The sequence below is a fragment of the Perognathus longimembris genome, chromosome 17 (genome assembly GCF_023159225.1).
Source record: "Perognathus longimembris pacificus isolate PPM17 chromosome 17, ASM2315922v1, whole genome shotgun sequence".
Taxonomy (NCBI): Eukaryota; Metazoa; Chordata; class Mammalia; order Rodentia; family Heteromyidae; genus Perognathus; species Perognathus longimembris.
In genome coordinates this window covers 44004991-44029290 of record NC_063177.1, presented here as the reverse complement: position 1 = coordinate 44029290, position 24300 = coordinate 44004991, and the positions used below count along the sequence as shown (strand labels likewise).

At 34.0% G+C, this 24300-nt stretch overlaps 1 protein-coding gene across 10 annotated transcripts in view; it reads right to left on the bottom strand.

The window, feature by feature from the left end:
* The window catches only part of Tanc2 (tetratricopeptide repeat, ankyrin repeat and coiled-coil containing 2), a 251669-nt gene that overhangs the window by 119879 nt on the left and 107490 nt on the right, over nucleotides 1-24300 (bottom strand). For 4 of the 10 annotated variants that reach the window (XM_048367307.1, XM_048367308.1, XM_048367311.1 and 1 more), the window contains one exon: nucleotides 8792-8902. The exons of 3 other annotated variants lie outside the window; for them this stretch is intronic. In XM_048367307.1, the coding sequence (XP_048223264.1) occupies nucleotides 8792-8902 (111 nt within the window). Of the gene's footprint in view, nucleotides 1-8791; nucleotides 8904-18938; nucleotides 18944-19023; nucleotides 19029-19090; nucleotides 19179-24300 lie in introns of those variants that run through there. 3 more of the 10 variants (XM_048367317.1, XM_048367315.1, XM_048367316.1) reach the window with 3 other exon arrangements.

The window sequence follows — 24300 nt, the reverse complement described above, 5'->3', positions numbered from 1 at the left end:
TATACTTCCTGTTGTAGCTGAGATGACAGGGACACAATACTATGCCCAGTCTTTTCTGTTGGATTGGGCCTGTAACCAGTATTCTCCTGAACAGACATAAGCCACTGGTGTCTGGTCAGGACTTAGGTTCCTCGCTCTCGTGATTGACAAACTGAAGTTTTTCTCTGGATAATGTCTTTCAGCCTCACATGTATACATTAACTCTTGAAATCAACAGCTGTCTAGTCAAAAAGAGCCATTTTAGCCACAAACCTCTGAGGGGAAAAAAAAACCCTGCTTATTTTTCAATGTTGTAGATTTTGGAGTGGTTTTTATGAATTGGTATTGTTCAAATTTACTTTTAGTTAATTTGACTCAAATATAATCATATATTAACTAGCAGACTACCATGAAATCCTGTTAATTTTTCTTACATTTTCTGTTCCATTATCTTGTTATTTTCCTACCCACTCACTTCTGTCTAGATGCCATCCTATTCCAGATGTCATCCTATTTCCAGACTCATCTACTGATGGTCTCTTTTCAGGGATACAGCTTATATTTAATAAATCATATCTGCAAAAGTATAAAATTTAGTGACTTTTGCCTGAAAAACTGTCAAAACCAAGATATTGTACATTTCCATTACTTTTGGAAGTTTTCTTATGATCTTTCTCAGCTAAATCTTTTCAATTACTAGACATTGACAATGGCCTATCTGCTTTCTGTTACCTTAATTTACACTTTCCACATTTTTAGGTAAGAAAATTAAACAATATGTAGTCTTTTTAGTCGGGCTTCATTTATTCTACTTATAGTTTGGAAATCCATCTATATTGTTTCAATAATTGGTACTTTTCTTCTCTCTCTGCCTCTGTCTCTTGTCTCTGTCTCTCTCTTTGTGCCAGTCCTGGGACTTGAACTCAGAGCCTGGGCACTTTTTGTTTTACTCAAGACTAGCATTCTACCACTTGGGCTATGGCTCCACTTCTGGCTTTTTTTTTTTTTTTTTTGATGGTTAATTGGAGATAAATGTCTCACGAACTTTCTTAGCTGGGTTGGCTTTGAAGCTCAGATCTCAGCCTCCTGAGTAGATAGGATTATAGGAGTGGGCCACTGGTGCTAGGAAGTTTGTACTCTTTATAACTGAATAATACTTCATCATATGGCTATACCACATTTTAAAGTTTCTGTGCTGATGAACACTAGATATTTCCCATTGTTGGCTACTAATAAAGATGCTAAGATTTTCAGATAGAAGTCTTTAAGTACAATTTCTCTTTGGCAAATACGAGCTATATAATGGATTGATTATAAAGCATCAAATTTCAATGTTACGAGAAGTTGCCAGTTTCAAAAGTGACTGTTCAGTTTAGATTCTCACAAGCAGTCTGATAATTCTAATATCTACAGTATAACATCACTAGCACTTGTACTGAATCGTGAGCCTCTTTGATTTTAGCTATACTGATGAGTACACAACAGCATCTCATTCTTGTTTTAATGTACATTTTGTGACTAATGATGTTGAGTATCTTTATGTGTTTATTGGCCATTCTTTCATCTTTTGTGAATGTCTAGTCAAATCTTTTGTACATTAAAAATTAGGATGTCTTATTAATTAGTTATAAAGGTACTTTATTTTTTGATGCAAACATGTGTGTAAATAAACACTAATATTTTCTCTTATTTTATGGCTAGCTTTTCCATTTTCTACACAGTTTATTTTGAAAAACAAGGCCCAATATTTTACCTTAAAAAAAGAATACCTCACATCTTTTATACCCTATCCAATAAATCTCAATCCACCTTCAAGGCTGAAAAGATTCACTTCTACATCTTACATTAGGTCTACATTAAGTGGAATTTGATGTATGGTATGAGGTAAGAGTTAATGCTCATTTCCCCTCTAAATTTTCCTGACACCTTTATTGGCAAATAACATAAGCCCTTTAACTTTGTTCTTGTGAAAACTGTCTTGGTGAATCTAAGCCATTTGCATCTCCACTTAAATTTCAGAACTAGCTTGTAAATATCTACAGATATTTTTTGGGGGAAGGGATGTATTGAATCAATTCAGGGAAAACTGCTATATTAATAATATCCAATCTTATAACCTATCGATACGATATATCTGTCTGCTTGGGTCTTCATTTTCTTCACAATGTTTTACTTTAACTTTAAGTGTACAAGTTTTGCTCAAATTTTGTTAAATTTATCCTTAAATATTTTGGGATTTGGGGATCCTACTTTAAATTGTTCACTTTTGTAACTCAAATAAAAATTCTGCTTTAATACTTACTATGTATGTTCATGATATTAAAGGAAACAAATACAATGTAACAGATGATATGAAGGAGAAAAAGACTCCATTGACAGGTGAAGGCAAAATCATACAGAAGATTTTATTTATAAACACAAAATTTCTAGCAAAACAAAGGAAGCATCTTGAATTATTTAAAATAAAGATAACCTAGATAATGTTTTCAGAAACATGAAAAATGACAGGAAGAATATAAAACCATCTATTTTCTTGAGAAGGGATTTTTCTCTTTTTTTTTTTTTTTTTTTGAGACAGGATCTTGTTATACAGCTTAGCCTACTCTGCAACTCACTATGAAATCTAGTCTGATCTTGAACTTTTGGTCTTCCTGCCTCAGCCTCCTGAGTGGTGAAAGAACTGTAGGAGTACACTATCACATCTAACGCCAAACCAATCTTTCTTTTAGTTGTAATTGCAATGACTATACAGGTGTTAGAGAAAAATAGTGTTCAAGGAAATTAATATAAAGTCTTTCATTTGCACACAGTAGCTTTTACCTCTACTACAGTATATACAATGCTGATAAAAATCCAAATGAAAATCTTTCATAGATATAAAATATACTAAAATATGGAAATGTGCCAAGTAACTATAATAAATTCTTTTCCATTCTTGAATTTTAAATATATTTCATTGTCACTATTAAAATATCATTGAAATACCTTTGAAAGACACTACCATGTTAAAGAGACTTAAGAGGATCATGTAAAATGATAAATCTCAGTTTCTTCTGTGGATAAAGGTCTATTTTCCTTGGACTAGCTTATACTTTGTTCCTTGCACATGTACTTATAAATACCACAAAATAGTCGATATGCCTGTCATCAATATCAAAGTTTACTTCTACACTAAAATTTTATACACTAAATTTATAACATAAACACAAAAAGCCAAAATAAAAACAATACTTCAGTTGCATCTGAAAAAATATTTCAATATGATCTCACTGTAGAAATTTTAGAAAATGCAGAGAAGTATAATGGTGATCATGCTAAATATTAATAGCAGAAACATTTGAAATTGGTTACCAGCTAAGGATGTATAATCGATTCTTTCTTTTTTTTGCCAAGCATATGGAATTTATATTATTCACATACATGAGTAACAACCATATGTAATAGAAAAATAAGACTTATTTTTATCACAATTTTACAAAGAAGTTTGTTAAGACACAGTCTCATTATATATCCTAGGCTATCTTTGAATTTACTATGTTGCCCAGCCTGGTCTCACACTTGGGATCCCCTTACTGCAGGTCTCTTGAGTGCTAGGATTATAAGATATGTACCATACCCAACTCAGACAAATAATTTTTATGTTAAGTTATACATGTACACTGCTGGTAAGACTCAGTTTAGCTGAGTGTTAGAGCACTTTCCTTGTTAGCAAGCACAAGGTCTTGGGTTCAACTGCCAACACACACACACACACACACACACACACACACAGAGAGAGAGATTAAAAAAGATAAAGTCATTAAGCCTAGGTCTAACTCCAAAATCTGAGCTTCTACTCACTAATGTTTATGGTCCAAGGAAGATTATATGTATACCTGATCTAGGGAAGGGAAAGAAAAACAAGGGTGTAAGATATCACAAGAAATGTACTCACTGCCTTATTATGCAACTGTACCCCTTTTGCACAACACCTTGTCAATAAAATTTAATTAATAAAAAAAAGAATCCTTAACTCATTCCTATAATCTCACTCCAATGTTAAGCCAGCATCTTAGTCATTGTGTGCTGCTATAACAGAGTACCCAAACCTGAGTATTTTATAAAGATAATAAAGTTATTTCTCACAGTAAAAAAAAAAAAATCAAAACCACATACAATACCACCAACTAGATACAAGGTCTGCTAACATTAGCAATATGTTACCAAGCAATAATTGAAATCATCTTTTCCTCCCAGGCAATCAATATTACTGTTTAGTGTATTCTCCTAGATATTTTTTCTATGAGTGTATATTTTTGTATTTATTAAAAATAACTTATAAAATTACAGAAATGTCATGTTAAATATAATGTTGCTGTGACAAAAAATTAACGCAAAAGGAGGGTATATAGGTCAAAAGACTAGTAAGGGAAAAACCAGAATTAAAGTATAATAAGAAAAAATCTAACTAAAGATAATCCTACACTTTTAAATACTGTTTCTGATTATTTAGAAATACTTTATATTCTCAGGAAAGGAGTCCAATAGTGTAACTCCTTTGAAAAACTAACAAACTATTTAACACAATGAGTACCAGAAAGCTAATATGTGTTTTTTGGTTTTTTTTTTTTGACGGAAAGACAAGAGAGAAGGGAGCTCATGAATGGAGGGAAAGAGGGTAAGCAAATTCAGTGTTTATTATGTAATGTGAGGGTAGAGATGGTATAGGGAAAGATGGGGCAGAACAATGGAAGGAGTGACATAGATCAAGACACACTGTACTAATAATCTGATATGTTACACTGAAACCCCTTTGTACGACTACTTAAAGATAATTACAAAAATTAGAAACAAAGAAAGGCTAAGTGACCTGCTCAAAACAAAGTTTATACCACAGTTAGAATAGTTATAGAGCAACCTATTCTCTTATGATAGGATTGTTCTATTAAACAATGGAAAAGGGTAACCAACTGATACCAATGACTTGTAATTCATCTCAATTATTATCAAGGTACATTGCTTATGAGGGTGTAAGATATCACAAGAAATGTATTCACTGGGGGCTGGGGATATGGCCTAGTGGCAAGAGTGCTTGCCTTGTATACATGAGGCCCTGGGTTCAATTCCCCATGCACCACATAAACAGAAAATGGCCAGAAGGGGCGCTGTGGCTCAAGTGGCAGAGTGCTAGCCTTGAGCAAAAAGAAGCCAGTGACAGTGCTCAGGCCCTGAGTCCAAGCCCCAGGACTGGCAAAAAAAAAAAAAAAAATGTATTCACTGCCTTATTATGTAACTGTACCCCCTTTGCACTACACCTTGTCAATAAAATTTAATTTAAAAAGATACATTGCTTAGGTAACTATCTCCCCACATATTCTGCACACAATAAATCTTATTTGAAGAACAGTAATTCTTAGTTTAGAACATTAGAACCTAATGATAGAATGAAGCAATCTATTTACCGTTAATGATTTGGTCTGGTTTTTGGTTCACAATCTCCTATTACATATATACAACACAGAAAAGATATGAGTACAGAGATGCCAAGTACAGAAGGAAAAAATGTATGTCCATGTCTCAGAAGTTCAATTCTTCTAACCCCAAATATAGGCACATTTATATAACACAAAAAACAATGCTTCAAATTACTCACTAGAAGTCAACCTTAGTACAATGAACCTCACAGGGTTCCATTACTGCTTACTGTTTTACTTTTAAAAACATGGTCCTTACCAATGCCTGTGACTCAGGTTTGTAATTCTAGCTACTCGGGTAGTTGAGACCTGAGGATTGAGTCTGGAAGCCAGTCCAGGCAGGAAAGTCTGTGAGACTCTTATCTCCGATTAAGCTGGAAGTGGAGTTCTGGCTTAAGCAGTAGAAGGGCTAGCCTGAGCAAAAAAGCTCAGGGACAGCACCAGGGCCCAGAGTTCAAGCCCCGGGACAAGCATACACACAAAAAAATATATTGGTCCTCAAAGTATGGAACCTCTACCAGCAGCTTCAGCATCTTCTGGAATTTGTCAGGAAATGAACATCTTTGACCCATTTCGGTCCTACCAACTGAGAGATTCTGGGAGTAGGACCAGTAATCTGCATTTGGACAAGTCTTCTTGGTCATTCTGAAGTATGCTAAATTTGAGAACTACTGTTAACCTTTACAATTGGGCTTGTGAGATATAGTTGACAAAATTTGAAGGTAACGACTAAAGCAGGTAGGCAGACGATATTAGAATACCTATGTTCACTGCACTATCATGAATGAATATACAATAAATTTGTCCATTATTCTGTCAGTATGTCTTATATACTGTCAGTATGTCTTATATAAATTTTAAAAATTTGTTTTATAGGAGTCAAAACTTAACAAAATAACTCTCTGAAGTGTCTATTAAATAAACCAACAGTAGACAGGTTAATAAGAAAAAAAAGCAGCCAAACTTACTACATGACTGGTGGGCATCATAGGGAAAAAGAAAATACCCAAATACCAGTGAGACCAAGATGTTTATATGCTCTTTGCAGAGGATGGCAGGAAGAGGACTTGGTAATTTAGAGGAGAGTAAATGATTTTTGGAAAAGATGAACAGGCCCTCAGAAGAATAAGCGATAGTCTGTGACAAAGTCTGTCTGGGCACACCATCAACCTTCTGTCTCTTTTTCTGTGATACAGTTAATCTTCCTTGTGGATATGAGATTCCAGTGAGTAACAACACAGGACAAATGAACTCTTTTTTTGGAGAATCTACAATTTAGGCTGATAATAGAACTTCAGAGAAAGCTCCTCCCTGCACTCACTTCAGGAGAGGAAGACAGGGATATGGAAGTGTACGTGGTTAGAAAGGTCATACTTCTGAGGCCGCTTCTAAAGCCTTACAAATTTATTTGGTTCAAAATACAGTATGCAGAATGCTGAAGCACCACACATTTCTAACCACCAATTGTTTGTTTTATGAGCTTATTCATTTGTTCATTGTTAATTTTTGATACTATGTAGAGATAACTTTCACCCCTTAGGTTATCATCCTATCTTAGAATAAACTTATTTTCAAAGGAATTAATAACTATTATAAAAGAGCAAACCAGCATGAAGTTTGTTTTAAATCTGTTTCAGATAAGGAAAGGAAAGACTGCATAGCATGGCAATTAACATTTTGGCAACAATGTTTCAGTATCGTCCTAGCTTTTTAAGATCTTAGGTTTAAGCAAAGAATTCATGTTTGTAGAAAATATGTATAAATAATCATATTGATAAGACTGTCTTTAGTGTTTCAGTACAGACATTAAAAAACAGCAGCTACTTTGCTCCTTTACTAACAATAGCTACATTAGACTAAAGAGGTCACATGAGCACTAAAGAAGTGAAATAATCAGGCTTCACTTATAATCATTCTTACTTGCAAATATGAAAAGAGGCTCTTGGGGTACAGTTCATTGATAGAGTGCTCACTGGGTATGGAAGGGGGTGGAAAGGGAAGGAGGGAGAAAGGACAGAGAGGGAGAGAGGAGGGGGAAAGGGAGAGGGAAAGAAAGGGAGAAGGGAGGGTGGAAGAACATCAACCTCACCAGAAATTCATACATTTATTTTACTTCATAACACTAAAATTTACATGAAGAAACATAAAGCACAATTTTTCATTATGTGAGAAGTATAACTATACCTCAAAACATGAAAAAGATCCTATGTGTGAGTTCTATGTCAGTACTGCCTAAAAAGCTTTTGTTCCTTTTAGAAATAGAAAAGCTAATTCTTAATACAAAATGATTACTGATTTAGGAAAGAACTGTCACCTATAACAGTGGCTGAAGTCCAAGCCTTAATACCCTGAGAGTGAAATCCCCAAGGTCTTTTGATATTTGGTATTGATTCATAAAAACCAAATGGCTTTTACTAGGCTTGGTCCAAGTTTTGCCCATTGTTTTATTATCTTAACAAGTCCTGTCTGGCTTCAGAGATATATTATCCTGGTATTCCTCGGCTGTTGATATCTTCCTAGAACTAGAAATCATTTTATTCTACTGACCCTAAATGTTGCAAATGCATAGTGGCTGCATTCACAGTGGTCCAACAAAGTTTCAAGAGCAGGAATAAATAAAAGACTCGAAACCAAGTCTTTTAAGGTTGCTCGTTCACTAATGTTCTGATCTGTATATTCAACCAGAGCTGTGAACATTTCTAACAGAGCTCTATAGACTCATTCTAGAAACAGTGTAAGAGATGTTGCCTAGCAACTCATTTAAGTCTGAAGGAATCTAAGCACTGATAATGAGTCTGTCTCTGGCTCCCACACAGAAGGGTTTTAGTGAAGTCCTACATGTGTTTACAGGCCATTCATGAGAAAAGGTATTTCTAAAACTAAATGTCCAAAAGCAGTACAACTCAGGAATCTATTTCTTTCCTAATTCAAGTTTAATGTATCTAATATCACAAGTATTTTCTACAATTATGAAGAGTTCTATTAGGAATTAGGCATAATGGTCATAAGCAAAGGCTCCAGTACTGTATAAATATTCTTATTTATAGCTCCCACATTTCTGTCTGCATGTAGCTGCAACAAAATTTCTTTAATTATTTCAAATCACAAAAACAATCCAATAGTATCTGCCAGGATTATTTTAATTCTCTTAAAAATAATCTTTGAAATTGCTTTTAATACTTGCATTACCAATGAAAACCAGGATATTCAGTAAAAAATAGTGTTCTTTAAGGAGTATGTGATCACTTGCAAGGACTAACATGTTTTTATGTGTAGTATATATGCAAAGCATTGCTCTGCTGGATGGGCCTGATCCAATCCTCCCTCTTCCAAAGCAGACACTTTGCATGCATGCTTACCAGGACAGTATGAATCCACGTCCAGTTTCTGAGCTGAAGTGAGAGTTGGGGAGCCAAGCTCGGATTCTGGAATTCGTGGGCTCTCAACAAACTTTGCCTTCCTCAGAGGGGCTAAGGGACGAGAGAGAGAGAGAGAGAGAGAGAGAGAGAGAGAGAGAGAGAGAGAGAGAGAGAGAGAGAGAGAGAGAGAGAGAGAGAGAGAGAGAACGAACAGAAGAGAGAGAGAGAACGAACAGAAGAGAGAGAGAGAACGAACAGAAGAGAGAGAAAACAGAAGAGAGAGAACAGAAGAGAGAGGAGAGAGGAAAATAGGAGAGAGAAGGAAAAAGAAGAGAGAAATGAAGAAAGAAAAGGGAAAGAGAGAAACATAGAGGGGTCATAAGTAAGGGGAACAGCAGGCAACAGATGGAAGCACTTAAATGAACGACACACTCTGTCAGACTCAGATCAGGTTACCCTATTTTTTTGTGCCAGAAAAAAAGTAACTGCATTCTTCATAAAAGAGATGGGTATTGCTAAAAAGTCACCAAAAATGTGAAAAGCTAAGATCTAATATTCAAAACTATGAGCACAAATTTTAATTGTCTATAACCTTTGGTTAATTTTTTTTTGTAAAAAAACCTTCACCCTGGCTTTCTGTGAAATTAAAAAAAAACTAAGAAAGTACAGTACTAGGTTTTAAGATTTTGTGTACATTAATTTTAATCAAAGAGTTTTCTTTATCTACAAATTACTTTAATACTCAATTCTGATAAATACCAAAAGTGGGATTAAAGATAAGCCATTAGACTCAATCTATGTAGTTTAACAAGGACATCTATCACCTTACTGCTCTGCTTATCCATTAATTTAAGAAATCAGGGGGGCTGGGAATATGGCCTAGTGGCAAGAGTGCTTGCACCTCCTACACATGAAGCTCTCGGTTCGATTCCCCAGCACCACATATATGGAAAACGGCCAGAAGGGGCACTGTGGCTCAGGTGGCAGAGTGCTAGCCTTGAGCGGGAAGAAGCCAGGGACAATGCTCAGGCCCTGAGTCCAAGGCCCAGGACTGGCCAAAAAAAAGAAAAAAAAAAAAAGAAAAAAGAAATCAAAACTGCTAGCAGACTAAAATACTAATTAGGCTATGCCAATTCAACATTGATGTTATAGGTATGTAATTTAGTTACAAATTTAATTATAAAATCCAGGTAATAGTAATATTCCATGTCACAGATTTCACTCATTATTGTAAACAATATAGTGTATAAATTTAGTTTTATTTCGTGAATATGCAAATAATTTTTTTTCTTGAGGCAAGATCTCACTGTGTAACCCAGACTAGTCTTGAACTTGCAATCCTTCCCTGCCTCAGCCTTTTGAGTGCTGGGACTATAGCTGTGCACTTCTAGACCCAGAAACACATATCATTTTTACTTCATAATTTTTAGGGGAGATAAGAAAAATATTCAAATAGTCAGTTAAATATTTTAAAAGTTAAAAATATACTGATTTCATTTCAAACAGAGCCTAGAAAGTTTTGGCAGTACTGGAGTTTGAACACAGAGCTTCACATTTCCTAGGCAAGTGCTCTACCATTTGAGCACAACTCCAGTCATCTGTAAACTTTAATATGCCCTGGCAATAAAGTATCAGTTCAATCTGAAAATGGTTTGTAAGCATTATATGTTATTGCTATAACTATAGGTGTCTAAGACACAGGAGTGTTTACATACTACATACTCTTCAAAATCCTTATCCATTACTGACCCATATGAGATTTTAAGGTATTCCTAAAAGATGCTATAGAAACTATGCCACAATTTCATTATTAAAATGGCCAGAATTCTTGTTTATTTCATTGGGGGATATAAATGATAAAGTGTTAAAAGAATTTAGAAAACAGGTTTTAAATGTGTCAATACTGAAAACCTATAGACAGTGAAATCTCAATTTAAACCTTAGGGTATGAATATATACTTTAAATGTAGGTTAAAAAGAAAACAACATAAACCCTGTTGTGGTCACCATGACAACAAAAAAAAATTTAATAGTAAAGGTGCTAAGATTATAATCCAACCACCCCCCAAAAAAGAGGCTTGGAGTAGAAGAAATTACATGTGCTAAGAGTGTAATACTTAAGTGTCCTTTTAATAAAAGAAACTTATATACAGGCAACCAACAGCCAATACCTAAAACCTCTTACTATATTCTCACCAATTGATTTAAAACTAATAAAATAATAAACATTTTATTTATTTAGTATTGCCTTGTAAAGGAGAGATGGCTTTAGAACTGTCATGATACCAGAAAAAACTATTATTCCTGCTGAGTTCTGGCAAAGGTAACACTGGTCACATATCAAAGCACTTTGTATATTAAAAAAGTTTAATATTTTTATAACAAAATTTGGAGGTAATAGGAACCATCATCTTAGGACAGAGCTATATGAAAGAAATTGTGGATGGTAGACTAAATTCAGGTAGATAGGTATGAGGAGTAAACAAAAATTATGAGACGGAGTCAAGAGGAGATATAAAAGTTCTAGAGATCATATGGAGAAAGGAAACAGTTGAATACTATCAAGTCAGTATACACTAGATTATTAGCCATAACTTGCACAGATTATGACAAAGAAAAAAACTTATTAAAATACATAGCTCCTTATAAACAAAATTATCTTAGATCTGGGAAGCTCAAGTTCTTTGTTCTCCCTTCTCAGAGAATTCCAATGGAGTTAATCTTTATAGCTCTCAGTAAATAATTAATTTGTTCTTCCATCTACCATTACCTCTACCTCATCTGTGGGGTACTACACATGTCTAATAATAAAGTTAAATTATTTCATAAGGTAGATAATGCTATTTTTAAGTCAGTGAAATATAGGAGATATGATCATAGATATTACAAGTGGTCCAATAGTCATAATACTGCCTATTACAGAACACAGAGGATGAAATTGAATATGGAACATAGTATTTTTCTTGCAAACCTAGAATTTTGACTTCCCTGTAAAAATGGTATAAAGGAAGATTCTGTTGAGTAAGAGAATTATATATCAAAATGATTTAGCTGATATGTATCAAAAATATTAAACCCTAAACTAAATATTTTATTATGATATAACAGAAAACTATGGCTCTAACAAATGGTAAGAACAAACACTACATGGTTTTTAGGCTGTACGAGACTTGTTTGAGAATCTAGCTAAGACTGAGAGGAAGGATGCATACAGTTTTAGAGGACAAGCATAAAAATGATTTGAAAAAATCTAGGTCTTGATTCTAGCACTTATTATTAGTAAGATACTGTGTGAACATTTTTTTAGCCTGACTAAGCCTCATTTTCTTACAATCATAGGATTGTTATAAGGCTTAACTAATCAATGTAAAATATTTAACCCAGTGCTTAGATTTGGAGATACAGTTCAACTGTAAGTTTACTAAGACATGAAACAATGAGAGCTATGGCTACAGAAAATAAACAAGTGGTTTGAAGACATAACATGTAGCAACAATGACAACGTACTGTAAGAAGCTGGAAGAAATTGTAAGAACCTTTCTGTGCATACATTTCCTCATCAGCTATATATCAGACACAGCATAGCAACAATACAGCATACTATAAGAAGCTAGAAGAAACTGTAAGAATCTTTTTGGTCATACACTTCCTCATCAGTTATTCTGGATCAATAATAATACCACATCCTGAGTATAAAGATTACATTAATTTATAAAATCTGTAGGCACACAATATTAAAAAAATATGGCTATTGTTATCATTACCATCACAGATTGGACATGATTAGAAAGGTCTGAATTTTGTGCGTGTGTGCATATGTGCATGCATGTGTGTGGGGGGGTAGGTGTTTGGGGGCTTGGGGGAAACACAAAAATGTCTCTGATATTTGAGGGGGATGAGAATAATAATGATATCACCAATTAAAAAACTGAAAATGTTATGATATAGAAGCATATATACATGTATTCTTAGAAAGTAAAATATTCAAATTAAAATGACAGATTAGATAATGTGGGCATAAAAAATTAAAACAGTACAGTTTAAATTCAGTATGATGGTCCACAGTTATAATGCCATTGAGTCAAAGGCTAAGACAGGAAGTTCAAGCCTGGCAAGATAGCAAGACTGTCTCAAAATAAAACTAAAGCCAAACTAGTGGCTCATGCCCCCTTGCTACTAGCTACTAGGGAGGCTGAGATTGGGAGGCTCAAGGCTTGAAGCCAGACCACGTATACACGGGACCCTTTTCTCAACCAAAGCTGGGTGTGGTGGTATGAACCTGTTATTCTAGCTAGATGGGAGAATAAGTCAGGAGGCTTTAGGCCAGCCTGGGCAAAAAGTCTGTGAGACTCCATATCAATGGAAGTCATTGAGTGTGGTGGTATACACCTGTCATTCCTGCAAAAAATAGAAAGACTGCAGTCATGTGTGCCTGGGTAGAAAGCAAGACCTTATCTCAGAAACCAGTTCAAAAAAGGCTAAAGCCATAACTCAGCAGCAGAGTGCCTGCTAGAGGTCTTGAATTCGAGCTCCAGTACAAAAGAAAAGAAAACAAACAGTAAAGTTAGCTTACTGGTTCTCCAAATAATGGGGCCTAGTCCAGCCTCATCATAGCATTTGGGGATTTTCTAGAAATTAAAATGATTGCCTAAAACCTTGGTATCACCTTGCTGGGAAAGAACAGTGAAAAGGCAAGTAGATTGTTAATTTTTAAGAAAAACAAGCTATACAAAGGGAATATATGAAGGAATAAGACCAGCATTCTGCCAGAGAATGCTTTGATTTAAAGGCAGAAGCAAGGATTCTTATTCTGATTTTTCTTAAAGACACAAAGACATGAAAAACGGTGTGCCTTAGGCTTATTCTTTTTTTTTTTTTTTTGGCCAGTCCTGGGCCTTGGACTCAGGGCCTGAGCACTGTCCCTGGCTTCTTCCCGCTCAAGGCTAGCACTCTGCCACTTGAGCCACAGCGCCGCTTCTGGCCATTTTCTGTATATGTGGTGCTGGGGAATCGAACCTAGGGCCTCGTGTATCCGAGGCAGGCACTCTTGCCACTAGGCTATATCCCCAGCCCCAGGCTTATTCTTGTTTGTATGGTAGTAAGGGGGTGATCTATAGGTCTGGAGAATGTGAACACTGATTTGGTTTATAGGCCTCTATTCTTGAGATTTTTCATAAGTCTCTTTTAAAAATAAACATATTGCTTGATTCATAGTACTTTCTTTAAAATTTGAAGAAACAAAACCCCCCACAACAATTCTAGTAGGAGAATGTGGGCAAGAGCAATTTACTGTAGCATGGCATAGTAGAGAGGAATGGAAGGTAAAATACAAATCTCAAATTTATGTTTTTCTCATCAGTTCTGTAATTTTACTAGACTAACACACTGGATGAGTTGAAAAGATAATAATTACATAAAATTATGGAACAATACATTCTAAGGAAGAACAACAACAATAGTAACAACAATTATAGTATGAGTACATATATGTGTGTATACATACAGATAACATACACATACAGTACATAATAGACAATAAAATTATAGTAAATTTGAAGATAAATAAGTATAAATTAATCAGAAAAATACAAAGAATATGAATTAGAAAGAAACAAAGAAACAACTCAAGACTTGAGAAAATATACAAAGATCTAGGAAATGTGTCCAGAAGAATAGAAAATGAAGCAGAAAGTTTTCGAATAAAAGCTAATGTCTATAAAGTAGAGTAAAAGATATAAATTTATACAATCAAGAAGCTCAGTAACTTGTGATAATAATCAGTAGAATGACTTCAATTGAACATCAAAGAAAAAGAGGGCTGGTGATAGAGTTAGCCTAGCATGTCTAGGACTTTGGGTTTGACTACTAATACTAGGGAGTGAAGGTGTATGGGGAGAGAAAGAAAACCAGCATATTCCCTATAGAGCTCAACAATTTAACACAACTTTTCAGAAATACGGATCTCAAAAGACACTGAAATTATATATATAGATATATCCCAGAAAACATCTCTTCATTGAAAATAGAAGCATGCCAGGTGTAGTAGCTCAATCTAGTATTCCAAGCTACTTGGGAAGTGGAGATCAAGGGATCATGGTTCAAGGCCAGCATAGGCAAAAAATGTTTAAGAGACTCCATCTAGACCAAGGTTTGGGTGCAACTGCATGCACCTGTCATCCAAGGCTATGAGGGAAGCACAATAGCTGGGTGTGGTGGTACACACCAGTCATCCCAGTGATGCGGGGAAGTACAAACAGAAGGTCACAGGCCAGGCCAGCCTTTGCATATAGCAAGACCCTATACTGAAAATAACTAACACAAAAGAGACTGACAATGTGGCTTAAAAGGTAGAACACTTGTCTGGTGAGTTCAAGACTCTGAATGCAAAAACAAGTACTACCCTCTCTAAAAGAAGAGAACAGAGGCAAGGTATGATATTTTCAGGTAACAGAAAACAAAGAATGTGCCAAGCAAAGAATCTATCTATGAAATGTGAAAGTTATTCTTTGATGTGAAAGAGATGACTATCACTGGGAAAAATGGGTCTTCATAAAATAATGAAAAAACATCAGAAATGATCAATACTGAGTACAAATAATTTTTTTCTTTAACTTTTAATTTCCTTCCTACACATGACTGTGATAAATAATCTCATGAAGTTATAGTGTGATGACAACTATACCAAAAGGCAGGTGTAGGGAACTTTTTTTTGTTCAGGACTATTTAAGGAATGACAAAATGATCAACAGAGGCAGATGGCCATTGGTGCAGCCAATGAGAAGCTTGAGAAGCCTACATGTCTGTCCCAAATGATTTCTCTGGCCTTATACAGCCTATGAGCTGGACACTCTATATCCCTTAAGAGGTTCAAGAAAGTACAAATAGATGTATAAAGCAGTCTGAGTTCTACATTTTATACCAAATGAGGTGGCTAAATGTAAACACTTACAGATATATACTCATAAAAATTAAATTCCCACTTATTCCTTCTTTTTTTTTTTTTGGCCAGTCCTGGGCCTTGGACTCAGGGCCTGAGCACTGTCCCTGGCTTCTTCCCGCTCAAGGCTAGCACTCTGCCACTTGAGCCACAGCGCCGCTTCTGGCCGTTTTCTGCATATGTGGTGCTGGGGAATCGAACCTAGGGCCTCGTGTATCCGAGGCAGGCACTCTTGCCACTAGGCTATATCCCCAGCCCCACTTATTCCTTCTTAAGAAGTTGCCTCAGGATGTAGAACAGCAAAAGGCATGCACTAGAAAGAGAACTATTAGAATTACAAACAACAGGGCAATTAACCATGAAAGCAATGAAGTTAAGATACAGGAACATAGCAGAACTCAGAAGTCTACACAGTCACAGTGCACAATGGGAAAGGAGTTTGGAGGACTGAAGTTTCCAACAGAAAAAACAAGAGGACTTGATATTGTATAGAGAAACAATTAAAGATATTGGCAATATTTAAAAAGAAAGCTATGAAAGATAATTATGAACACTTAAGAAAAACCAATAATAAAAAGATGTCAAGAAATGTACTCACTACCTTAAGTAACTGTAACCTCCTATAACTCCTTTGTACATTATCTTTACAAAAAAAAGATTTAACTACAACATATTAATTGTCCATGTAATACACAATCACAATAGTATAAACACTATATTAACTTTTACTTTCTAAAATCAATCTAGAGATAATGTATAAATAACTTTAGTATTGAAATACAGAATTTAAACATTATTGGCCTTCACACTTCAAAATTAAAGATGACTCAGTCTTAGAAGTAGGTAGTGGAAAGAATAGAGCTAGAGTGTCATTACCTTTTCATAAAGTTGCAATCAAGAAATAAAGTCTTGTTCTTGAAAGAATAAACTGAGCCAGGTATGGTGGCACATGGCTATAATCCCAGAACTTGGGAGTCTAAAGCAGGATGATCTGGAGTTTGAGGCCAGACTGTGGTATATGGCAACATCTAGGCCACCTGGGTTACATGAGACCCAAATCAACAAACTAAGAAGACTAACATCATCAACAACAAAAACATTTGAAATACAAATTATTTTGGCTGTTCCAATAAAACAACAAAAAGTGACATAACAAAAGAAAGTGCAAAAGTAGTGCAAATAAGCATAATGTTTCATTAGATACAAAGCTGATGAATTATGAAGTTTCAGTGGAAGCTATCTGGAGATAGCAATGATAATCATCAGAAGAAATAAGCAGTTGAACATAATTGTCCTCCATAAAAGCAGAGTTAGAAATGAGAAAAGCTAAAAATGGGTAACTGTGAGTTTTCATTTTGAAAATATTGAATCCCTTGCATTATATATGCATATATATGTACACACACGTACATACAGAACTGTCACAGACATATGAATATACTATTAACAGTTGGAAGCTCATGGGAGAATTTTGAGTCCTTGAGAAGCACGTGGATATTTTAAACTAATGGAAATAAGGTAGAAGGAAGGGCACATGAAGAGATCTTGCCATTCTTCTCAAGTAACTGCATTTCTTTTCACTTCTTACATGGTGAGACATAGCCCTAGCTTCTTATCCATGAACATTACCCTGTTCTGCTACAGTAAATGTGTCCTGCCAGGTTATTTTTCCAAACTATTACAAGGAATAGTCCTACAATCCCCCCTTTCCTCTTGAATGTAATAAAGTATTAATGCTTAAGTTTGACATATTCATGGTTCTTAAATTTGATTTTCTTTTTACATATTACAAAAATAACTGTTTCTCTTTACATTGTTATGTATTTTATTGTTTGCATCTTTCTCTCACTAGCAAATTTCTTTCCTTTTCTCCCTCCCTCCTTTGCTAAGAGGGAGATATTTATGTTTTGTATTATTTTAGTCCCTGAAGCTGTATGACTTTGTAGCAGTGAACTTTTGGAAAATATTTTAAAAAATAGAATGAAATCATTTCAAATATATAAACCGTGACAAATGTTTTTTTCCAAAGCCCAAGGCACAATCTAGGAAAAATTATATAAATAAAATTAAAGTTAAGTTACTGTGTGTATATAAATTATGTTATAGTTAAGTTAGAAGAGAAAAGGTAGCTCATAGTTCAATATCATACTAAATGGACAAATGAAATATTGTTCAAAATAAGTATGTTAAATATGTTAATGTGTACCAAGAAAATGACAGCAAAGTTTATGTCCATTGTTGGCAATCTAAATCTGTCACTTTTTGATACTTAAGTAAGAAGACCTAACTGCAGTGTATCCCAGCATCAGACTTAGGTAAGCTGTATCTCATGTATCAGAGCAATTTTTCAGTAATAAACTTTAAAAACGGGTCAGTGTTTCATTTTCTAGGCATGCCAGTATTATTAGTGAATCTTAAGGATGGGGGAGGAAGGACGAGCATGACTCACTTGTTGTACCTAATTCTAGCTTCAACTGAAAAGTGTTTACCAGAACAAGCCCAATCAATAAATACCATGGTGAGTCATATTTTTGCAAGTTTTCACTTTAATAAAACCTTAATGTGGAAAGGCTCTTAACATCATAATAGGGTTATCTGCCACAGCCTGCTTAGCTGAAGTAATTGAAACTAAGACTATTGTTGAAGCCCTAGGCAATCTCAGTATATTTTATTGTTTACCAAACAAGTGCTCATGGAACACCTACTATGAACATCTATCATGTGCAAAGCATGGGCTACAGACTGAAGGTGCAGAAATGGAGGATAAATACTGTTTCTACCTAATGAGTGATAAACAAAAGTCCATTCTGTACTGAATGCATACCTTTACAATTCTAAGATTATTATATCATAATGATGTGATGATGTATTTATTTGTGCATTTTGGGGGTACAGAGTTCTCTCAAATTAAAAGGAAGTCAGAGCTTTACTCTGTGAGGACTATAAAAAATTTAACCTAACAAATAATATAAGAATGGCTTTCCTTCTTAAAAAACAAAAAGTGGAAAGTCAGGGACAGGAGGAGGAAATGGGAGGAAAGTGAAGGAAAGGGTGACTGTTAAAAAAAATTTACTCATTACTTGACTTATAAAATGAGCCTTCTGTGTACAAATTAATAATAAAAATAAAATTAATTTTAATAAGTGTTAACTATAGACAGAAGAATAAAAAAACACAAGAAGATAAATTGCAATCTCAATTATTATTAGTAGTTACTAAATCCTAGAGTCTGTTCTAAGAATTTCATGTGACAAAGTTCACTTAATCTTTACAAACTCCATGGGTGTGGTTACACACTTTTTCACAGTTCAGGAAAGTTAAGCCCAGAAAGGTTATCTAATAACTTGCCCAATGTTACACACCTAGCAAGTGGCAGAATCTGCACGACCACATCATATTGCAGGAGTTAACATCAAACAATTCATCTGCTTCAGGGAGAGCTTCAGTTATCTTAATAAGAAAATGGACATTTATTGGGGTGATGGAGAAAGACAAAGTTATCTTCGAAAATCTTGAAGAGTGCTAGATATAACTTTATGTATCACAGATACCAAAAAGCAATTAAATCTCTGAAAATGTTTCCTGCTTCCATATCCACTCCTACCAGTTTTGTGTAGTACTACTCTCTCTCTTTCTCTTTCCCTTTTTTAAAGGAACAATATAAATATCTGAAAATGCAGACCACCACAGCTAAGGATTTAGACTACAGCTCAGGAAAATATTTAAAAAAATAAACAGCTACTTTTTAGTAGATTCCTAGTCCTTTATAAATTTGTACTCTTGACCTCTGCAAATTGTGAAAACAATGCTTAAATAGACTCTAAAACTCTTCCAAACCTCAGCTTTTGTAAAAGTTACATCTTAGTTTCCCAGTATTTTTTATGCTGTCTCTTATTCATCTCATTTGCCTTTTAACATCCTTCTTATCCAACTTGTTACCTCCTCCCTCATTTTCCCCCCATCTCCCCTTTTCCCCCATGGTTTACACCAATTGGTTTTGTAAGTATCGCTGTTGCAATGGTTTGTCTTTTTATTCTTTGTCTCTCGATTTTAGTATTCCCTTTTGCTTCCCTAGTTCCAATACACACACACACACACACACACACACACACACACACACACACACACATACAGTATCCAGGCTTAAGTAGATCTTAAGGTTGATTTTTTGATCACTGCGAATAAGAACTGAAGGTAGAGAAGACCTAAATTGTAATATTGATTTCTTATATGTTAATTGCTTAATGGCCAACTTATTTTATCTTCACTAAGATTAGAACCAAAATAATTCAGAATGCCAATGAAAAAATGAGTTAACAGGTGAAAATGTCTCAAAATGCTCAGGAAGGCTTTATTTCTTACCTTTTTATTTGCTCAATTCTCAATCTTAAGAGATGTTTACCTATTTATTTCTGTTTCCTCTCTGTGTTAATTAGGTTTATTGCTATAGCCATTACTTAGTTTTAAAATGATATAACCACATTACTACTCTGGTTTCCAGTTATTAACTTGAATTAAATATGCCTCCTCCTCTTAAAATCAGCCTCCCTTCTAAACTCTCTAGTCTTGCTAATGAGGTCATCAATTTAAATTCTTTAAAAATTTTTGTTATTAAGTAGTTGTACTTTTTAAGAGGTTATAATTTCATTAGATGGTTATGAGTACAATGCATCTCAATTCTTATTCAAATTTGTGGAACTTTCATATTCCTGGATTCTATAAGTACTCAACAATTTTCTGGTTTCTTCAAAATCTTTTTTTTCTTGCACTCTTCCACTGCTACCATGTTAATTTATCATGGTTCCAGAGGCCTACTCAATTTTGTACCCATTTTCTCTTCCATAGTATCCTTTCATGAAACTTCTGCTCCAAACGGATGTATTGCCATCTGAATATTTTATATTCTTAATTCTAAGAGCATACTCAAATCATTTTACATTCAAATCCACATAATATAATATTTTGTCCCATTTAAGAAAACATACTAAATATAAGATTTTAAAGTGCTGTGTGTGTGTGTGTGTGTGTGTGTGTGTGTGTGTGTGTTGTGTATGTGTATGTGTGCTAGCAAGGGGACTTGTACTCAGACACAGTGCACTGTCCCTTGACTTTTTCACTCAAGACTGGCATTCTACTTGAACCACACCTTTTACTTTTGGCTTTTTAGGAGATAAGAGTCTTACAGACTTTTCTTCCTGGGCTGGCTTTGAACTACAATCCTTCCTGAGTAGCTAAGATTATAGTCATGGGGTAACCATGCCCATTTAAAGTGCAATTCAGTCTGAAGAATTTGAGCAAACCGTAACTTTTCCATGATCTTCCAAGAGTGCCAAGATAATTGCTACCTTCTTTGTTCTCAATAATTATCCAGTATTCTTTTAAATAACATAACTTTCTCTTAGAGGTAAAGTACACTCCTTTAAACACTTACTTGCTCCACATGATTATGTAGAGGTTATGTAAGAAAAAAAGGTCAGTTGTCAAATGCGCTTTGAGATGCTAGAGTTAAATTAGATGCCTTTATTAAAGTACTTCATAGAGCTTTAAAATGATGAACTTAGTTTCTCTGTTTCTGACATAAAAGATTCCTTTCTTACTCCACCACAGCTTGTCTCAAATCCAAATAATTACTTCTGAACTATGTGGGCCTTCCAGCTTGGGCCAGATTCATTTTCCCATTCTTATCTTCCTCTAGAAACCTGAACATTTCTTTTATTTCAGGTTCTCTATTTTTAAAATGGCCAGGCGATCTAAAATCAAGACCTAGCACGTCTTAACTGGAGACTGAACACAAGTAGGTAGCAGTATGTTGGTGTATGCAAATTTATAGGACAAGATGTGGGGCACTTTCCTGTAGAGTGGGTTTAACTTAAATATTTCTTGAAAACCATTTTTATGATAAAATAATAATAAATGTAGACTATTTAAAAAGTGAGAAATATGAGACTGTTCAGGGCTGATTTTTCTACTGAACATCTCAGCCTCCTTGGTAAGAGTTCACATTTCTCTGTCTTAAAGGCACTTCCATAAGTAAATCCAAGAAGCACTGATGTAAGCCAACAGAGAGAAAGGACATAAAAAAGGAAATAACACTAAGAGAAAACTACCTCTGCCAAGTACTATGCTGGATGCTTTATATATGATGCTTCTTAATGTCTAAAATGATACTACCAAAGTTATTGTTTATTTAAATTTACAGAAGAAAACTTTAGAAAAGCTAAATCTATTCTGAAAACTACCATGGTGAAAATACTTTGCTATATAATGTTGTAAGAATAACATAAACATATATCATTAAAATATTATAATTGACTCCCATGAGAAAAATGAATATAACTAGGGATTCTTTTTAAATTAATTTATAATCAGCTTAATTTTTTACTTTGAATATTTCTGCTAAAATTTTATTGATAGCATAAAAAAATACCTGGATATTCAGAAGTATTATTTAGATGACATACTAAAGTTTCAATCAATAAAAATGAAAAACTTAAACCTTTTTTATATTTAAAAACTTTTACATTATTGTTTGCTAATATTTTGTTGGCTAATATTATTTGTTTGCTAAATTTATTTTCCCCCAAATTAATGCCTATTATCAATTATGATTTTACTCAGTTATATGTTACCTGAATAATGCTGAAAAGTTTTGTTTTTTTTTTAGATTTCAGAAACAACCCCCAAGACGTCAAACTATTTTTAAACTGAGGCTTATTTTTTCATCCAATACTGCAGCTTGAATCTCTGCACGACTGAAATAAGCTAGAATCTAAAATAAACTAGGTGTTTCTTACTTTAAGAGAATCTGAAAGTAAGATATACAGATTTATTAAATCATTTTAGAGGGCTTATTATGGAAGGACAAACTGTAACATCTCTTAAAATAGAAAGTATCATAGATGAATTTTAAATCAGCCAATTTACAAACAAACACACACACACACAACTTTTCAGGAATACATACTTTGGCAAAGGCCCAAACATGAAAAAAATATCAAAGAGCACATCAAGGAAGATTATTTCAATATGAATAAATCTGTTTTTTAATACTAAGAATATTAACAAGTACCTAAATCAATATGTGTTACTATTAATAAGAATTATAGTTTCAGAAATAATGAAATAAAAATATTTTACTTTATATATACACATTTGTACAGACAAGCTAGCCATAAACGAACATTAAATGATAACATACACTTATTAAATACATGCAAATTTAAAATTCATGTTTTAATTTTCTCAGCAATAGCTATATTAAAATTCAAACATTTTATTTGTTTGATCTTAGTTACAAAGAAAAGTAAAATATTTTTGCTAATGACATGACTGTATCAGCAATTACTATTTTCATTATGCTTTAATATACTAATTCTCCCTATTTAAAGATTTCCTAAGTATTGGACAAGGGAGACAGTCTCAAAATGAAAGGACTGGAAATAAAGAGGCATAATGACAAAATAACAGAATATTTTGCCCCTCTGTATATGTTTGTCTATCTCTAAAGTATATACTTTGTAAATGAACATGTATTAAAAAAAACCCAAGAAGATAGTAGCTGAAAGAATTAGCCTAGATGAATATGTATTTTTCCTTTTCAAAGGTGGCTTAAGATCAGTCTAAATATTCTAATTCTGAAAAATCAAGTTCCTATGTTTAAGACATTTCTAAGTTACCAAAGTTAGATGAATACCTAAAATGAGAAAATAGTTTAAAAAATCAGAAAAGTCTATGAGAAAATACAATCTGGAAATTCAAGTTATCTTAAGTTGATAATTATCAAATAAATGGTCTGGAAAATATAAGTAAAAATGGTCAATTTCTAATTTAACCAGACCCTACATGGAAAATTGACAAAAATCAATATGGATAGCAAATAATATCAAGTTGTTAAAAACATCTTTACATTTTTAAAGGATGCAAGATCATTCACTTATTTCTAACAAAATAGGAAAATTCTGATATAGTAAAGAAGCATGCTTACAAAATTCTAAGTTTCCATACCTTCCATAGATATTTTAAAGGTATTTTACTTAATAAGAATATTGTAATAGGTTCTAGAGGTTTACTCTAGAATCACCTTAGAAGAAAATTATTGACCTTCACATTTACATTTAAAAATTGAGTTTTAAATTTCTTTATTTGCAGTTATGCTCTTTTTTTAAAAAAAACCTCACAATACATAAAAATAAAGTAAAAATGTAATTTAATATTAAATAAATATACCTAATGACAACTTGTTAATTGCTTCCCTGAAAACTGTCCAATTCTTCCTATAAAGCTCAAAGTAGGCCTTATCGCTTAGAGATCCATGTAACACACAAATAGTCAACTCATCATACTCACGGGCTTTAATTTTTCTTTCTCGTAACAATACTATGTAGCTTACTCACTAGTCATGTTATCAGTCCTTACACATCAGTAATGATCCACACTCTAATCTTCTCCAGTCTGTTCTTCATGCTGCCCAGAACTTACTGTGCTTTACAGGTGACACTTCTTATAGCAGATGTTGATTATGGTCCCAATGCACAAGAGATGCTCCCAAAGGGGCTTAGAACCCCTAACAACG